General features: G+C 39.9%; 1 protein-coding gene across 2 annotated transcripts in view; it reads left to right on the top strand.

The window, feature by feature from the left end:
- Positions 1-20,000, top strand: part of zeb2b (zinc finger E-box binding homeobox 2b) — a 78,548-nt gene that overhangs the window by 40,188 nt on the left and 18,360 nt on the right. For both annotated transcript variants that reach the window (XM_016242181.1, XM_016242180.1), the window contains exon 3: positions 16,571-16,837. In XM_016242181.1, the coding sequence (XP_016097667.1) occupies positions 16,571-16,837 (267 nt within the window). The remainder of the gene's footprint in view (positions 1-16,570; positions 16,838-20,000) is intronic.

The following is a 20,000-nucleotide window of genomic DNA, read 5'->3' as shown; positions in this document are numbered from 1 at the left end:
TGCGTCCATGAAGAACCTTTGGAATCACTACAGTTTCTTTAAAGTGGAAAAGGTTCTTTAGATTATTAAAATGTTCTACACTAAGAAAAAATATATATTTTTTAGAACCAAAAATACTCTTCTATGGCATTGCTGTGAAAAACATCTATTAGGGTCATTATTTTTACGAGTGTAGTTTTTCTCAGTGTGAAAAAAAAATCTAAAGAACCTTTTTCCACTTTAAAGAACCTTTTGTACAATAGATTCCATGGATGTTAAAGGTTCTTAAACATAAAGGCATTGATGAACTGTTCACATCCATGGATTCTTTATAGTGGAAAATGGTTCTTTAGATTATTAAAATGTTCTTTAAAAAATGGTTCTTTTAAGAATTGATCACTGAACGGTTCTTTGGGGAACCAAAAATGGCTCTTCTATGGCATCAGTGCGAAAACCCAATTTATCAACTATTATTTTTAAGAGTGTGGATCTATCAATACCAGTAAAGGACTTTCACTTTTAAGAGTGTGTCTGTTCACCAAAACTGAAAAACTGAAAGTGTCTTCACTTCCTTTTGCATTTCGCCCCACTTTGATAAAAGCGGGTTTGTATTTTGTTCTCCTGCGAGCCGGTCGTGTCGGGTTCGAGGGCCAGCATTCCCTCGTGGTTTGGTTCAGAGCGCTGACAGGAAGCCGGAGGAGCTGTTGACTCACAAATCCCTGCCGAACGGAGCTCGGAGGAAAACTAATCTGACCTTCTAATGTTACAACACCTCCAATTTCTTCACTTCTGTCTGCTGCACATCTCTTGTTCTCTTAAACGGGCCACACGGGTCCATTCAGCTAATCGGATCTGTTCCTCAATGAGTCTGATCACATCTCTGTGCCAGTCATAGTTATTGTTATAGTTACGGATGCTCGTGTTACAGATATAGTAGTAGTGACCCAATTTGCATGGTACTACAGTGAAGCACGATTGCATCTTGATACCAAAGACCACTTTGTTGAGGATAATATTAGCCGAAAAGCATGCATGGATGCACACTCAAAAACAAAAAAATCCACAAGACTATCTATAATTGTGCTGCACTAATTCTAATCGCACACATTTAGGATGGACACAGTACAAAAATGTAATGCAGGCAGTTTGGAATAGCATACTAACATATCTGTCTTACTTTTTCGGCAGTATGCATTATCTAAATTTCCAAGCATTATTATTATTTTTTGACTACTTATTTGCAGGGTTATTATAGTTAAGTTAAAGTAAAATTTAAACTAAAATGAAAATCATAAAATTATTACTTTTGTTACTTGAAATAAAATAAACGTTAACTGAAATATAATTTCTTAAAGCTTATTATTTCAACTAGTGTTATCAATTATCATTTATCATGTACCGCAACATGTATCATTTTAATTTAGTTTAACTTAAACGTAACTAAAACTGAAATAAAATTTAAAACTGAAAACATATAGACAGACATACTAAAAACTATTTTAATTTGAATTGAGTTTAACTAAAATTATTACAACTAAAATAATATTTAAAACTGAAATAAAGTTAATAAAAAATAGGCAAAAAATACTAAAATTCAAAAACAACAAAATCACTACAACTAAAATTAAGATGAAAACAGAAAATCTATAAAAAAAATTCAAAGTATTAATTATAAACTATAATAGTATATCAGTGATATTGAAATAGCACTACTTATTTGATCTTATTAAATACATTTTTAGACACGATTCTATGCACTTTCCACTGTCCACTGCAACTTCTGATTAGTGTATGGATATTGTGAGAAAATCAAGCACACAGTTCAATCTTGAGGAAGTGATGTAATGCTGTATGCAGTATACATTAAGAAAGCTATAGCATTGTATTCCGAACGCAGTCAGTGTGAGCGTTAATAGACAGAACAGTGTCGTGATCTGTGCATCTGTCCAGTTCAGGGTCACTCCTGTTTTAACAGTCGGAGAATTTCCTTCATGAGGAAAGTAGCATTTCTCTGTTCATCTCGTCTAGAAGTTTGAATTATTCAGATGTTCAGGAAGTCTTGCTCTCGTTCTCTATCTTTCACCCTCTTTAGTCTGTGTGTGTGTGTGTGTGTATCTGTACAAGCTAAAATTGCTTCATCATGCTAAAGTGAGGTGAGCATACATTATTTAGTTAAACCTGAGGAAATCACTCCTCTCTCTGGGAATTTGTGTCAGTGTAGGCTGCTTAAATTTCAGACAGATGGACACTTTCTCTCCCGCTTCAGGAGCGTGTGTGTTTTCAGCGCAAAATAATGAAATAAAGACAAAAACCGACAGTGAGGATCTAGTGTGAGGAAGTGCTGTCACAATTCACTCTAGTGAATCTGTAAAACACTTTAAAGCTGAGAGCATTTATTTGCATGCGATTTGACACAGATAAACCGCACAAAGCTTGTAAGCGTGCAAACACACGCCGCGGTGGTTGGGAAGTGTCGTGTTCGGATGCTCTGAATGCATGACTCCACCTGATTTTCCCAGGAACAAAACAACATGATAAGACGCTCGTACCTCGAACCTCTCTGTCCTCACACACACTGAATCTGTCTCTCTCTTATCTCTCAGATACAGCTCAATGCCTAATACAATAAGCTCAGCAGCCCCATCTCTCTCTCTCTCTCTCTTAGTGTTTTTGGTTTTCACTCAGGTTAACCACTAATACTGTAACTCACACTCTCAACATGTGTCTAGATTCTCATGAAGTAAATTATTAAATGTATTAGTTTTTAAAAGTACTTTTTTTGCTGATAGTGGGATTTCAGAGTAGTCCAAATGTTTGTCTTCATAAGCTTTCGTCAGAATCTGATTTGATCACGCCAGTCGTAGTTACTTGTGATTTTGCAGATAGACACTTGTGTTTCAGATATATTGGTATAGTGGCAGTGACCCAATATGCATACAATACAGTGCCATAAAATTGTATTTTAATACCACAGACCCCTTTTTTGTCGATAATATAAGCCCAAAAAGCATGCATGCATGCACACTTAAAAATCCCCAACATACTAAATGGTACGAAGCTTAGATAGTGTGTTAGCTTTTATTAGGATGCAGTAAATCTAATCTCATACATTAATTAGGATATATTATTCAACATTATTCCACATAGTTTGTTTTCATAATCTGCACCATGTCTGAAATAACTTTCCTATTGAGTCATCAGTTCCTTCTAAGCATCTGCCTAATTTTTTTTTCCTATTGCATATTTTATTTAATAAATGTATTTATATAAATTGTAATTGTGAAAATGTACTGTACAATTAGCTTGTACACTACCTTTCTAAGTAGTATTAATAATACTACTTATTGAAATAGGTTTCAAAATGGCTAGCTAGATGCCCAACACACTCAGTTTACTCAGGCCAAAATCACTTGAATATATTTTCGACTTCCGAACTCATATGCGGGAACTCCCCAGGAGGACTTGAAGGCAGCATGAACCTTGTAAAGTAGTTAAAATGGCAGATGCAATAACAGAGTGGAACATCTCAAGGAATTCTGGGAGGCGGTGTGTTTCCTGTGTTGGCGTTGGTGAGAGGTTAGGTCACATTTTCACGTGTGTTTTCAGAAGGAATGAAGCGCCGGGTGCTCGGCCCAGTGGAGGGAAACAGTTTCTCAGGGCGAGAGATGATTAACTGTTATCTCAGCACGGATTTGACGTTCACAGCTCCGCTGACTCAGGTAGAGTCTGCGAACGCTGCACAGGAAATGAAATTTCTCCCCCGTCCCACCAGGACAGAGTATAATCCTCTCGACGCAACCAGATTAGCACTGCCGCTAATTGGTGACAGCTTCCTCTCTGTCAACCTGTTTACGGCGTGTGCAGGTGTGTGTGTGTGCGCGCACGTCTGATTTATTTTCAAGCCATTAGAGAATAAAGCCACGTTTGTGTAGTGCTAAAAGAAGCCACATTCTTATTTACTCTAATATCTAGGTCTTGTAAAGATGTGTAAATAGATGTTGTTGATTCTATTGACTTTACTGAAAAGAGAGGCATTTTTGAACATTTTATCTTGTAAAAAAAACAAAAACATCTTAGCTCTGGCAGAACAGAGGTATTCCAGAGCTCCAAACATCCCGTGTGTGTTCCACAGTGTGTGTTTTACTCGGCGGGGAGGTGCTTGGCTTTTTTTTTTTCAGATGAGATGCTAGGACAACTCTTGCTTTTGTGCATCTAATGGTCCGTTGGCACCTTGAGTTCTGTAAGAAGCCAATTTGTAGCGGTGACAGAGCTAGCGCGTGTGCGGTTAGCGTGAGGCTACCTAACCGCCTCGGTTCAAGCTGTAAAAGGCTGATTAGTTTCTTTCTGCCGTGCCGCAGCTGAGTTCCTGTCACCCACACGGCTTTCATCCTCTCACACCTTACACATACACCAGCACAGATAAGAGCCGCAGTAACAAACAGGCTCACACACACACACACACACATAAACCAAAAAATAAACAAGCCCATCACAAATAAAAGCTTTCGGTTGCAGCGGCCCTTTCTGTGTGTCCTCTCACCTCACGGCTTTATCCTGCTTTTCTCCAGGTCCCCAGGTGGATGTCCCTCTCCGTCCTTTAACCGATTGATGGAGCTCTGGGTTATTATGGCTGTCAGTAGATGCTCTTTAATAAAGATGAGCTGATGGGAGGCCTGTGATACTGACAGAACACTGTCCTTCTGAAAATAACAAAACAGCCCGTGGAGTCCAACGAATGGTGTACACTTTCTGTTTCAGGTTACATACTCTCTTTATTCAATCAAAATTATAGATAGATAGATAGATAGATAGATAGATAGATAGATAGATAGATAGATAGATAGATAGATAGATAGTTTGCCACATTGTGGAATTTCAATACAGAACACAGAATATCATTGAAACATGATCACACGCTCCCATACACAGACTACCTTTAGTTTCTTAGAAAGCTGTCATATGTACAACAAATGCATGTCTCCTATTATCTGCTGCGTGTCATTCACACTTGTGCATCGCTTCATATGTCTGTCTTTGGCCTGTGAATGTATTTAATGTGTTACTCTTGAATAATAACCACAGTCCAGACATGAAAAAAAAAAAAAAAAAACGTACCTAATATACATACAGCAGCGGAGCAACTTCACTCCTGAATTACCGTGTAGGAAACACCATTATGTGTTTCCTCAGCTCTAATTACCTGTTTTGCGTTTGTTAATGGTGATAGCGGGAGTGTATAGTTTGGATGAAAAGGTCTCATATCTACTGCTGAAAAAGGAGTTAAAATGGCAGATGCAATAACGGAGTGGAACATCTCTGGGAATTCTGGGAGGCGAGGTGTTTCCTGTGTTGGCGTTGGTGAGAGGTTAGGTCACATTTTCACGTGTGTTTTCAGAAGGAATGAAGCGCCGGGTGCTCGGCCCAGTGGAGGGAAACAGTTTCTCAGGGCGAGAGATGATTAACTGTTATCTCAGCACGGATTTGACGTTCACAGCTCCGCTGACTCAGGTAGAGTCTGCGAACGCTGCACAGGAAATGAAATTTCTCCCCCGTCCCACCAGGACAGAGTATAATCCTCTCGACGCAACCAGATTAGCACTGCCGCTAATTGGTGACAGCTTCCTCTCTGTCAACCTGTTTACGGCGTGTGCAGGTGTGTGTGTGTGCGCGCACGTCTGATTTATTTTCAAGCCATTAGAGAATAAAGCCACGTTTGTGTAGTGCTAAAAGAAGCCACATTCTTATTTACTCTAATATCTAGGTCTTGTAAAGATGTGTAAATAGATGTTGTTGATTCTATTGACTTTACTGAAAAGAGAGGCATTTTTGAACATTTTATCTTGTAAAAAAAACAAAAACATCTTAGCTCTGGCAGAACAGAGGTATTCCAGAGCTCCAAACATCCCGTGTGTGTTCCACAGTGTGTGTTTTACTCGGCGGGGAGGTGCTTGGCTTTTTTTTTTTCAGATGAGATGCTAGGACAACTCTTGCTTTTGTGCATCTAATGGTCCGTTGGCACCTTGAGTTCTGTAAGAAGCCAATTTGTAGCGGTGACAGAGCTAGCGCGTGTGCGGTTAGCGTGAGGCTACCTAACCGCCTCGGTTCAAGCTGTAAAAGGCTGATTAGTTTCTTTCTGCCGTGCCGCAGCTGAGTTCCTGTCACCCACACGGCTTTCATCCTCTCACACCTTACACATACACCAGCACAGATAAGAGCCGCAGTAACAAACAGGCTCACACACACACACACACACATAAACCAAAAAATAAACAAGCCCATCACAAATAAAAGCTTTCGGTTGCAGCGGCCCTTTCTGTGTGTCCTCTCACCTCACGGCTTTATCCTGCTTTTCTCCAGGTCCCCAGGTGGATGTCCCTCTCCGTCCTTTAACCGATTGATGGAGCTCTGGGTTATTATGGCTGTCAGTAGATGCTCTTTAATAAAGATGAGCTGATGGGAGGCCTGTGATACTGACAGAACACTGTCCTTCTGAAAATAACAAAACAGCCAGTGGAGTCCAACGAATGGTGTACGCGTTCTGTTTCAGGTCATATACTCTCTTCATTTAATAAAAAAGATAGATAGATAGATAGATAGATAGATAGATAGACAGACAGACAGACAGACAGACAGACAGACAGACAGACAGACAGACAGATAGATAGATAGATAGATAGATAGATAGATAGATAGATTTAGCAGGTTTAGCAGCGGAGCAACTTCACTCCTGAATTACCATGTAGGAAACACCATTATGTGTTTTCTCAGCTCTAATTACCTGTTTTGCATTTTTGTTAATGGTGATAGCAGGAGTGTATAGTTTGGATAAAAAGGCCTCATATATACTGCTGAAAGAGAAGAGGTTTCATTATCAGCTCTGTGCTTAAAAGTCTCCGGCGCTTGGACGTTCAGGAAAGCAGGAGAAAATGAAAGGCTTTTGTTAAACATCTGCATAGTCCAGGTTTCCTGTGACCCAGCGAAACCCCCGGCCCGGATCAAATCACTCCCGTCTTCCTCTCTCTCTCTCTCTATCTTTCTTTGAGACAGAAAAGTAAACCCTGTCGTCATTTGATTCTGTGCCGAGATGGTGTCAGGAAGCAGGAGGGGAAAACAAAAGACCTCCAGGGTGAGGGATGGAGGGGGAATTATCAGGTTGGTGACGGAAAGTGCCAGTTTGCCCGACTACCATTTTATTTATTTTCAGCTAGAGGGCCAAATACAGTTTTTCTTAGCTCCGGCACAATCTGCTTCCCCCCCCCTCCGTGATGACACAGTCTTGCGTCCTTCAGCGGGCAGAGGGGTGGGGTAATTAAAGCTTTCATTATTGTGTTGCTTATCTCTCTGGAAGGAGAAACGTGAAAATCCCCAAACAAAGAAAAGCGTGTATAAGATGATTATGGTGTGGTCTAAGCACAGAAATATCAAGAGAAAAAATGGTTCCTTGCACTTTCTTAAAGCAGGAGGAGTGTGTTTATAGAGTTTGTTGGAGGATTAGATCCCTGTTGGCTTAGTTTGGAGAAAGCAAAAACTTAGCAGTTTGGATTTTAGCTGGACTTCCATCTCAAAACTCTGTGGGGTGAATTCAGTCAAATTTTGCGGCCATTTTGATCATTTTTCAGTCCAGCTTCATTAGCTTGAAAATGTTTTAATGCATGTCACTTCAGATAAAAAACACTTACAAATACATAAGTCACTTTCTTAGAATTGTCTTCAGCACAAACATACCTCCATTTTATGTGAACGAGGATTATTATAGAAAGTAAATTCCATATTTATTAGAATTAGGTGAATTCCCCACATATCCATTTTCAGGGATAACAGACCCGAGTGGAAATTCTTTCTGGTAGCACATTTCTGCAGGTTTATACAGAGGAAATAATGAAGGCAGTGCTTAACAAAGACTTCCGGTCTGAATAAAGATCTGAGAGCAGCCGCAGGGAATTCAGTTCAGACAGGAAGTGCATCGAACGGCCAAGAAGAGGGAAACCTCTGACCCCGAGACCCGTCAACTGTCTGGGAGAACACAAGGATGGCTCGCAGGCGTAGACGCGGCCCCAGTGTGTGCGCTACTGTGTGTGTAGAACCGCTGAGAAAGCGGGAGTCCATAATCACAATAACGTGTTTAACGTGTAAACTAGCGAGAGACGGATTATAGCTGTCCGTGGGAACTGCGAAGAGGCGACAATTCAACTGTTCACCTTTTTCTCTCCACATCCGTCCTCATAATGACCTGTCTATTCTTCCGCTGTCTTGCCTTACCTCAGGCACCTTGCCTCCATTTCTTCATTGCATTTCCCAATTAGGCTTGTACTCATTGTTAGTTTATTAGCAATGGCAGGGGCTCCACAAATGTGTTTGCTGATATTCACTTGTTAATGACCAAATTCAAACCCTATTGAACGGATACGCAGCTGTGAGAGGCCGCTAATAATAGCCTCTCTGAGACAAAAGATGAAGGAAATGGCATTACAGGGGCATAACAATAGAACTCCATTGGTACTCTAATGGCACGGCCTTTCATTTAGAAATTGTTTCCTTTTTAAATTCTTTGAGCTCCCTGCATAAATCCCTGTGCTCAGCGTAGGCATTTCTGCAGGTCAGGAGCGTGCATATGGGAGCGCATTTGTGCATCTGTCTGTCTCAGGTCGTTATTTGGGTTGAGCTGCACGCGGGTCTTGTGTGACAGAGCGTGGGGCGATTGCAGCATCCAACTCTAATTAAACGCGTCGGTGTGTTTCTCAGGATGGCAGTGAAAAAGCAGGTGAGAGAACACACGGCAAATCCATTGTATTTGCGTGTGTTTATGCCACGTTTTAGTAATGTGCAGGGACGTTTACCAAGTCAAACTCGTTTGCAGAGCTAATCTATGACGGAATATCATGTTGGTGAACGTGTGTAAACCGACTGGTTGAGTTAAACAGCTTGCTACTGGTGTTCGTCAGCGAGCAAGGGTTAATTGGGCTGTGTAACTGTGTCAGGTGCGTGTGGGGCATCGGTGTCCCCGCCGGGCTCTTGGGGGCCCCTGTTGTCACCAAGGCCTCATTTGCTGATTGGAGAACGGAGGTAACAGGATGAAAAGGGGCTGTTTCCTGCAGCTTGTTTGATACCTGGTGGGGAGCTTTTCAGGTGACAAAGACCCCGAGCAGTAGGGGGTGAACAGATGTGTTCTACCCTCTCATTAGCATCTGAATGAGCAGCTCAGATTGGGCTGGCCGGGGGGTTCTACCTCTCACCTGGATAGTCCTGCTCTGATCTTTATACCATCTGAGGACCTCTGCCCCCCCCCTCCGTTCCCTCTCTCCGTCTGACCCCCAGCTGGGTGCTCCCCCCCCCCCCCCCCCCTCTTGACCGCTTCACCGAGGCCTGGAAGACATCCAAGAGGTTGTTTTCACTTCCCGCCCTGTGCACTTTATTATTTTATTAATTTTCCATTCATACGGACAGAATGGCCTTCCGTATTTTACAGCATCAGGTTGATAAATGGCCTTTCCTTTTCTTCACTTCTGACAGCCTCTGTTGCTCTTTCTTTGCTCGTGAGATATGTTTCGATATTAATTTAGTTACCCAAATTAATAAGGATTGCAGTTCAGAGCATTTGATCATTGGAGAATTTAATGAGAGTTTATAGCGAGATCTCTTTTTTTTTTTTTTGATTACAGACTTTGGTATTTTGGAAAATCTGAGCACAGTTTGAGACAGATGAGATGTTTTCTTAGTAGACTATTCTCCATTTGCTCTCCATTTGTTCTCACTGTTGTCTTAAATAAATGCTTGAGATCTCATTTGTGACTTTATCCATGTGGGGAACCAAAGTGTGAAGAAGTTCTTTAGAAATGACTTGGTGTGTAAACACAACAGTTTTATTTCAACATGTTTGATTTGGAGAAAGTCATGCTGATCTTCAGGTGGGACTCTGTCGGACAGAGATAAAGGTTTTATTTCCAAAGGTTATTCTGCACTGGACTGCGAGCCAGGAATGCGGTGCAACCTTGAGTGGCTCAAAACGCTGTTCTCAGCTTGTACTTATCTCAGGGTCCGGCTGATAGTTTAACACTGCAGAATAAGAAGGAAAATACAGTATATATATATACCAAACAACAGTGCTACTCTGTTTCCGCTGTCCGTAGAGACTCTTGTAAAGACTCACTCTATTTGCTTTGCCTAACAGACGTTCCTGCTCTTATTGTGAATGATTCATCAGCGCAAATTATTCCAAAGAAAAGAAAACACACCTTACCTTTGTCTGCCATATGCTCATTCTTTATTTATCTCAAAGCAAATCACAGTCAATTGATCCCGTTTCAGAGTATAATTACATCTCAGATTGTGTTTAGCCATTATTACTCCAAACACACAGTAATCTGCTCTGACAGAGCTATATGTTACTGTAGCGCTCCTATTAATCTTGCACGAGGTGAAATGTGTTTGCAAAAGCAGATCGGGGAAATACTCTATATAGATGTATTGATGTTTTAATCAGCTGTGGCAAAATTAATTTTGCCATGATTGCTTACATTTGAATTTGCATGTACTCAGTGCAAGCTATTTATTTTTATAGATTCCTGTTTTATTAAAATAGGACCGCACGGCCCTTTATCTGCTAAACATGTCGTGTTTCTGCTGTGAATCTCTCTGAGTGTAGTTTATTTTCTCAAGAGCTGCAGTGTGAATGTGATCGGTTCTCAAGTGTGTCATGAATCTGTACTCCTCCTTAGTCAGGGTCACAGATCATCATCTAGTTTTTTGTCCACTGAAATGTTTTGTCGGATAAAAGTATACAACATATGCCCTGAAGTAAATGTGTGTTTGTGTGTGATGCAGAGTAGATCAAATGCCTCACCCTTATTAAATAGTTTGGCTGATAACACTGCTCTGTGACAGCCGCACCCACACAACACAACATACTGCGGCCGTCAGCACATTCCACTACCTGCCCATGTGTGAGAGAGACAGACAGACAGACAGACAGACAGACAGACACAGAGAGAGAGAGAGAGAGAGAGAGAGACAGACAGACAGACAGACAGACAGAGAGAGAGAGAGAGGAGAGCAGGGGGCAGGGAAGGAGGCGTCCACTGCTTGAGTGTCTTTGTGTCTGTCTGTTGTAAAAGAGCGTTTGGGTGGGGAGGGCAGAGAGGCGTTTACCCCTGGAAGAGACCTCGAGTATTCCACTGAGAGAAGATCAACTGCATTAACAGACCTTATTACACGGCTCTCTGGGATACTCGATTGTGATTGGTCAATGGCGGCATTCTGCAGTCAAAAATTTTAAAACATTTTTAATCATTCCGCTAAATGGTATAAAGCCATTTCCTAGCTTGTTTGGATAGTTTATATAAATTAATCCATTTATAAACAATTCACCGATTCATTTTCATAACTCGTCATAACTTGTCATTTTGAAATATTTTGTCAAATGCTTTTATAAATGCTTTTATAAATTAGAATGTTTCTAGATTTATTAGTTGTATTTAATGTGAATCTGTGTTAAATTTTAATCCCAGCTATTTTCAAAGTTTTTATAGGGTTAGTTTTTTTATTTTATTGTTATGCAAAAGAGAGCATTGCATATAATTTTGCAAACATTATGTGGGAATGTTACATTTAAATGTCCTCTGAACATTCTGAAACAAGTAGTAACATTTAAAAAACAAAAAAACAAGTTCCAACTAAAATGTTTCAGAAATGAAACATTCCACGAATGATGTTTAATGTGCTAACATTTTGAGAACATTATTAAGGACCAGATAACTCTGGACGAACGTTCTATTAACGCTACTGGAAGAACATTTGCTCAGACACATTTCTGAAAACGTTCCTTTTTAGCTGTGACGCTGTCCCTGCTGTGATTGTAAAAATACATTCTAAACTCTTTCATATAATGAAATAGACATGCATCACTTAAATAGCTTCACGTTAGTTAGCCCTGTATAGTTGAATGGACTACTTGTAAAGGGACTTTTAATTGTAGTTTAACCACTTTAAATGATGAGTAGCTGCAGGTTCATGTAACTCTACTGATAACTCGAGATGCCTTTGTGTGACACGTTTGATTCTTGCGCATCAGTCTGGACGTGTGTTTTTCAGGTAAACACCAGTGAAAGGCTCCTGTGTCTGTGTGTGTGTACTTGAATGAATGTTTTAACAGCGCTCAGAGATCAGCTGCAGTCAAAGACGCACTAAAGCGATCACAGCTGAGGACTTTTTTGGAGTTGCATCAATATTTGATGAGCAACCTGGTTGAAAAGAGTATATTGAATGCTTTATAATTTTCATGTCAAGTCAAGTTTATTTATATAACGCTTTTCACAACACGCATTGTTTCAAAGCAGCTTTACAGAAAAATCATGATGTTAATAATGTTTATAATAGGTTAATATCTTCATGCCTGGTTGCATTTATCAGATTAGAGCTGGACAATAATACAGTCGTATTTTGCGAAGATATGAACAATCAAGCAGTTGAAATTTGCTATATAATATACAGTATATCGCCCTATGCAAGTATAGTGTATGTATAAAGTTGGACATACTTATATATACAACTTTACATAAAGAGCTGGTTGGCAGTATTTTGCAACAAATAAAAAAAAAAAATCCTCATTTATATCATTCAGTAAAAGCACCTGATTACTTGATTTGGCCCAATTCGCAAAAGTGTTCTATACATACCATAAATCATGTGTATGTTATTTTTAAGATGCACTGATGTGTCTTCAGTCAGTTCTGCCGAGTCTCACTCACACTGGCTCTGGGTTTTCTGTATTGTTGCCCTGTGCACACAGATTTTCTTGTGTCATTTGTCCCGGGGTGGGCAAGAGATCTTTTGTGTGCATGTGTTTTTTTGCATTGGCTCATGGATCGAGAGGGGGGCGACCCGGAGAAGCACAGATGGTGGAAGCGAGCCGGGCCGGGCCGAGCCGAACCTTCAGGCTTTCCAGCCTGTTGCTCGGGCAAATAAATGGGACTTTAATTCAACTAGAGTCCGGCTACTGTGGCGGCCTCACCTCAGAAATGATTAAACATATCCACCCTCCTTCCTGAAACACACCCACTCGGGCCGTCCTGGATCCGCACACAGACACAGGAGTTGCTTTACACATCGCTGAGTTTCTCCGTTCACTGGCCTCTCAAAGCTGCTTCACTCTTTCACTCGTCTTTTGTTCGCTCTCGGCTGCTGCCCTTCTGTCCCTTTCTCTTCGCCACACCACCCCCTTTTCGTCTTTCGCTCTCTTTCTCTTTCTTTTTTTCTTGAGGCGTTGCACGGCTTCCCCAAAACCCCCATATCAGCCTGGAAGAGTTTCATATGAAAACAATCCATGGACATAAAAGCAAACAGTTAAAGTGTAAAGAAAATTGGATAGCTATGGTAATTGGGGTCCTGTTACTATGCATTAACTAACAACGAGCAAAACATTTGTTACGGTTTTTATTAGTTAATAAAAAATACAACTGTTCATTGTTCATGTTAGCTCAGGTCCATTAAATAATATTAACAGATACCACTTTTAATTAACATTAACTAATTAACATGCTTTAGGAGTTAACGTTAACTACTGTACTTGACTAATTTTAACAAATTGAACCTTGACAGATTATTATCAGACATTTCCCAGACAGATTATCATTGGCTTTTGCAATCAAGCTCCTAAACCTGAAGTGAAAGGCAAAATGTGAGCGTTCAAATCTATTATTGGAGCTCAAACACTCGCACCGGAGGTGTTCAGGTGATCTGCATGCGGAGGGCTGGTTATCTTCAGCACGCTTCACGTCTCCTCCCATTAGCCCTGACGACTCGAGCGCTGACTTACCTGCGGGGAGTCTGTCACCTCCACACACACACACGCACACACACACACACACAGCGTCAGGGCCACAGGCTCGTCTCTGGGCTCGTCTAGAGGCTGTGTGTCTGTGCCAGACCGCTTTGAGACCCTCAGGTTGAGCTTGTGACGCAGCGAGAGAGAAACCCACCCTGGAGCACTTTGGGAATTTCACAGAGGTACTGAACTCTTCAGACTCGTGTGGGTTACTGGACTGAATTTAATGAAAGCAGGATACCTTTTGTCTAGTTTTGAGGCCTGTGTGCAGTTGACATGAGAAACCAGTGGATTGTAAACAGTGGATGATGACTGGAGCAACATGAAGCTCTTTCTTTAGGAACAAACGGACAGAATTTGTGGTTTAATGAGCACAGTTTTCAGGACACTTTTCCTTTTTTAAGCAGGTAGTTGAGGCGAGGAATATCAAGGATTGTCACTTGTTCTTTTCGTAACTACATTTCTTCACATTATGTTATGCCAGATGCCACTGTTATTTTAGTATCAATACACTATTATAGTTTGTATATATATAATTTATCGTCAGTTAACATTTTATTTCAATGGTTTATTTTTAATGGTTTTAGATGTAGTTAACTATAAAAACCCTGAATTCATTTTACGGAGGTTTTCTTTGAACAAAAAAATTGGGTGATTTTGGATGATTTTTGTGCAGTTTTGCCAGAAGAGAAATACTCTTTTAAATGTGCTTTTTTAAGAGTGAAAATAGTTCTGTAGCTGGTTTTGTCACACTTTTAACATCTCTGATTAAGTTCCTCCAGTTTGTAGTCGTCTAAATGTGTGTTTGCGTGGAGAAAGCATCAGAATCAATACCGTCTCGCGCGGCCCTGCGATTATCAGCCGCAGAAATGACAAGCCTAGGTTAAGCCCAACATTAACGGTGACTGGGGCAATTAGGAATGTCATTTTAATTATCTGTGGCATCGGAGTGAGAGATGTTCCCTTTATTTGTTTGAAATCAAAAGCAGAGGAGCAGGTAGCATCAGCGCGAGAATGGCAGCCGTAATCGCCTTTGTTCCCTTTGACACTCGCAGAAGACGCCGACGAATAGAGAGTGTCATCAGAGGAGAACTTAGCCGGCAAGTAAACATTATCGTTTCTTTGTGTCTGCGCTCTGGAAACACAAAAGACTGATTAGAGATGAGGTGAGGAATCACTGTAATGGCTGCCGTGACATTAGCAGGTTGGAATTATTGTGTTGAAGAGCACAATACCGGCGTGTGATAGGCTGTCTGTCAGCCAAACAATGCTCTCGCTCCAGAGTTTTTACTCAATCTGAAGTTGCACCCAACCCATCATTATTTATCGGCCTTTTCAAGTCTTCCAGCAGCGAGTACAAAGTTGACGGATTTTGTTTTTAACTTCTCAAGATGTCATTTCTACTTTGTAGGAACACTCTCTCTCTCTCTCTCGCTCGCTGCTCTGTCTTTCTCTCCTTCTGTCTCTCTTAACCATTTTCCGTAACCTGTTCATGAACTCATTTTGAGAACTTATTATAACATCCAAATGTCTTTGTGCCATCACAAATTGCTCTGATGAGATGGTCAGAAGTTATTTAAATGAACACTGCTGTTCAGAAGTTTTGAGGATGGCACAAATCTGTAATGTTTTTGAAATAAGTATCATCTGGCTGCATTTATTTGATCAAATATACAGTTAAAACAGCAAAATTGTGAAATATTATTTCAGTTTAAAACAGCTATTTTCTATGTGAGTATATGTTAAACTGTAATGTATTTCTGTGATGCGCAGCTGTATTTTCAGCATATTTGAAATAGAATTATATTGTAACATTAGAAATGGCTTTACTGTCACTTTTGATCAATGGAATGCATTAATGATGAATCAATATATTAATTTCTTACAAAAAAAATCTTACTGACCCCAAACCCCAAGAAAACAATGAATTCACTGTAAACAATGCAGTTTATTTTAGTGTGGGTGGAGTCGAATCAATCTAATTATTTAAGTTTTGTCAAGCAATTGTTGTTTTGAAAACTTCTGATTTGTGAGCCAATTTAAAGCCCATATTTTCGCTCCAGAACCGTCTTTTCTGCGATCAGACTCGTGGAAGTGTTCCAGCACCGGCAGTCTGTCCAGAAATATTGCGTCCGGTCGCTGGGCGTGTGAAGGGTGTTTTGAATGTAAATGTGTTGAAGGTATATCTGGACCACACATCAAGTCTGAATGTCTCACTTATTCTTTTGGCTTTTCTATTCTTATATCCTCCCTCCCTCTTTCTCTGTCTCTTTTCTTGGGTTCTTTCTCTCACGGAGAGCATTACTCAGTCTGAACTTGCCTAAACCCTTGTGGTCACACCTCTTGAAAAGGTTTTGTTTCCCCTGTCAATTGGTATTCAGCCCAGGTCACATACGCACACACATGCACCGTTTTCATTTTAATTTGCACCTGTTGTGCAGTTGTTCGGAAGGCAAGTGCAGACCAGTGGATTAGCCAAAGATCATGTTAGGAACAGATATGCCTAGTGTAATCTTTTTGTCCACAGGGGAATGTTAAGATAGACTGTGCTGTGTGTGTGTGTGCTGGCATACTCTCGCTCACCAAAACTAAAGAATGCACAGATGAAAATAAATATAAGGCCTTTCTTTATTAACTCATCCCGGAGGAGTTTTACGCTCTTTCATAGTTTAGCAATCCTAATGGAGTTCTCAGTTATGATTCACATACATGGACAAGCTCAGTGTAATAATCCGTAGTATTGATCATCTGTGTGTCTATGTGTTTATTTGGCAGTGTTGGACTTTGAGAACGTTGTAGAAACCGGATCAGAGACGGAGGAAGAGGACAGACTTCTGGTATCGGAGGAGGACGGCTTGATCAATGGGGCGGTGAGTCCAGTCAGCCTTGTCAATCAAGAGTCCGTGGCCCCGCCCTCCCCGACCCTGGGTCACACACTGCTGAGGAAGACTGTGGATGATGAAGATGATATGAAGGACAGTGGAATAGAGAACGTCTGGCACGAAAACGACTTGATCAGTACATCAGTCGATGGTACCGGTGAGTTCCGCCCACTTCCTTTACGAAAACACGTGCCTTTAATCAAAGACACACCCTCTCGTATCTTAGACACACCCATCTTCACTAAGACACACCCTATTTTATCTTAGACGTGCACATCTTATCTTAGACACACCCCCTCCTCCCTTAGTCACATGCATCTTCTCTTAGACACACCCCATCATCTCATAACCATTCCGTAGACACACCCTTTATTATATTAGACCCCCCTTTCTCTTAGTTACACCTTCTCTTAGACACACCCTCTCTCCCCTTAGACATACTCTCTCTTCTCTTAGACATGCCCATCTTATCATAGACACACCCCGTTCTCTCTTAGTCATGCATATATTCTCTTAGACACACCCTCTGTCCTCTTAGACCCACCCCTCCTCGTGTAGCCACGCCCATTACATTTTAGACACACCCCTCTCCTCTGTATGTTGTCCCTGATATTTTGTTGAAGCCTGCTCTCACTTCCAGTGCAACTACAGCAGAACGCTTCCCTTTAATTATCACATAAGACCCGTTTCTGCCTGTAATTGTTGTAGGCGCATTCCACCCGGTTTGCGGAGCATCATTGGTAATTGCAGTAATAGCAGAGTGCCGCGTGTCCGTGTAAACGCGGCTCCCGCTTTCCTCCTGCAAGCATCATTGGTGCGGGAGGCGCAGTCAGAGACGCAGAGAGATAAATACTCTTAATGAGGGAGAGAGGTAATCATTAAGGGAGGCCAGGCTGCTGCTCAAGTCATTAAGAATCTTAAATGAAATTTTTATTTTTATGATAGCCATTTACATGTGTAATAAGTGTCAATGATTCTTAGAAGCGTATGACAGAAACATAGGAGTGTGAGAGCCCATGGAAGACAGACCATCTAAATGAGCACTTCTTCGCTATTCATTTCTGCTAATGAACTAGCTGTGCACAGAGCCGAGAGAAAGAGGAGGCGTTCGCTAGTCTAAAAATTTAATACGCCCCAAAAAAAGCCGGGGTAGTGGCATTAGGAATACTATGAAGTCTGATTTTGCTTCAGGAGAGCAGCCGGCTTCATTATTTACAGCGGTTCAGAGAATCCAAGATTTTATTTTTCTTTAGACCAGGATTTCTCACACTTCGTTGAACTAAAGGCCTCTTTCATGACCCCAACTGTTTGAGATGAGGTAGAATACCGCAGAAAAGGCCATCATGGCCGCCCACTTTCATAAGCCCACATACAGTGTTATATATGAGACTAAAATAATCAAATGTGGTAATTACAGAAGTATGTATATATTAATTTTATTTTTTAGATTATTTTGTTTTAAATTTAAATTTTCATTAAAGTTTTAGTAGTTTTGTTTTTATTATTTTATTCGTTTTTGTTGTATTTTATTGCATTATTTTATTTATTTATTTTTATTTGATTTGATTAAGGTTTTTTTTTTTTGTTTCATTATGTTTTGGTGCTTTACCGAAAATAAGAAATGCCTTGGGAATAAAAAGTTAATTTTGGTGCAAAAAAAATTATATATATTTTTAAATATTTTATTTTGGTTAACACTTATTTTATTTCAGATAACTTTTTATTTTAAATGTTTTATTTGTAATGCTTTTAGTTAACAATGATAACCCTGCCCTACACTCTAAATCAACTACAGTCCTGTGTTTCTAATAACAGTTCTTGTATATATTTGAATTTTAAGTAAACAAGTTTTAAATTATACATTGATAGCAAGTGATATATTTGTTGTTATTATTTTCAACATGATGCCACAAATGCTGTTGATAAAGCTTAACTCATGTTTAACCCAGAACATTCCTTTAATTTGATAAACTCTCTTGGAGCCGGAATGTCTGTGATTCCGCTGTGTTACAATTCCATGATAATATGTGTGTGTGTGTTGTGTGTGTGTGTGTGTTGTGGGTGTGTGAGTGTGAGAGATAAATACTCTTAATGAGGGAGAGAGGTAATCATTAAGGGAGGCCAGGCTGCTGCTCAAGTCATTAAGAATCTTAAATGAAATTTTTATTTTTATGATAGCCATTTACATGTGTAATAAGTGTCAATGATTCTTAGAAGCGTATGACAGAAACATAGGAGTGTGAGAGCCCATGGAAGACAGACCATCTAAATGAGCACTTCTTCGCTATTCATTTCTGCTAATGAACTAGCTGTGCACAGAGCCGAGAGAAAGAGGAGGCGTTCGCTAGTCTAAAAATTTAATACGCCCCAAAAAAAGCCGGGGTAGTGGCATTAGGAATACTATGAAGTCTGATTTTGCTTCAGGAGAGCAGCCGGCTTCATTATTTACAGCGGTTCGGAGAATCCAAGATTTTATTTTTCTTTAGACCAGGATTTCTCACACTTCGTTGAACTAAAGGCCTCTTTCATGACCCCAACTGTTTGAGATGAGGTAGAATACCGCAGAAAAGGCCATCATGGCCGCCCACTTTCATAAGCCCACATACAGTGTTATATATGAGACTAAAATAATCAAATGTGGTAATTACAGAAGTATGTATATATTAATTTTATTTTTTAGATTATTTTGTTTTAAATTTAAATTTTCATTAAAGTTTTAGTAGTTTTGTTTTTATTATTTTATTCGTTTTTGTTGTATTTTATTGCATTATTTTATTTATTTATTTTTATTTGATTTGATTAAGGTTTTTTTTTTTTTGTTTCATTATGTTTTGGTGCTTTACCGAAAATAAGAAATGCCTTGGGAATAAAAAGTTAATTTTGGTGCAAAAAAAATTATATATATTTTTAAATATTTTATTTTGGTTAACACTTATTTTATTTCAGATAACTTTTTATTTTAAATGTTTTATTTGTAATGCTTTTAGTTAACAATGATAACCCTGCCCTACACTCTAAATCAACTACAGTCCTGTGTTTCTAATAACAGTTCTTGTATATATTTGAATTTTAAGTAAACAAGTTTTAAATTATACATTGATAGCTAGTGATATATTTGTTGTTATTATTTTCAACATGATGCCACAAATGCTGTTGATAAAGCTTAACTCATGTTTAACCCGGAACATTCCTTTAATTTGATAAACTCTCTTGGAGCCGGAATGTCTGTGATTCCGCTGTGTTACAATTCCATGATATGTGTGTGTGTGTTGTGTGTGTGTGTGTGTTGTGTGTGTGTGTGTGTGTGTGTGTGTGGGTTG

The sequence above is a fragment of the Sinocyclocheilus grahami genome, unplaced genomic scaffold (assembly GCF_001515645.1).
Source record: "Sinocyclocheilus grahami isolate Dianchi unplaced genomic scaffold, SAMN03320097.WGS_v1.1 scaffold647.1, whole genome shotgun sequence".
Classification (NCBI taxonomy): domain Eukaryota; kingdom Metazoa; phylum Chordata; class Actinopteri; order Cypriniformes; family Cyprinidae; genus Sinocyclocheilus; species Sinocyclocheilus grahami.
This window is presented reverse-complemented; position numbering and strand designations above follow the sequence as displayed.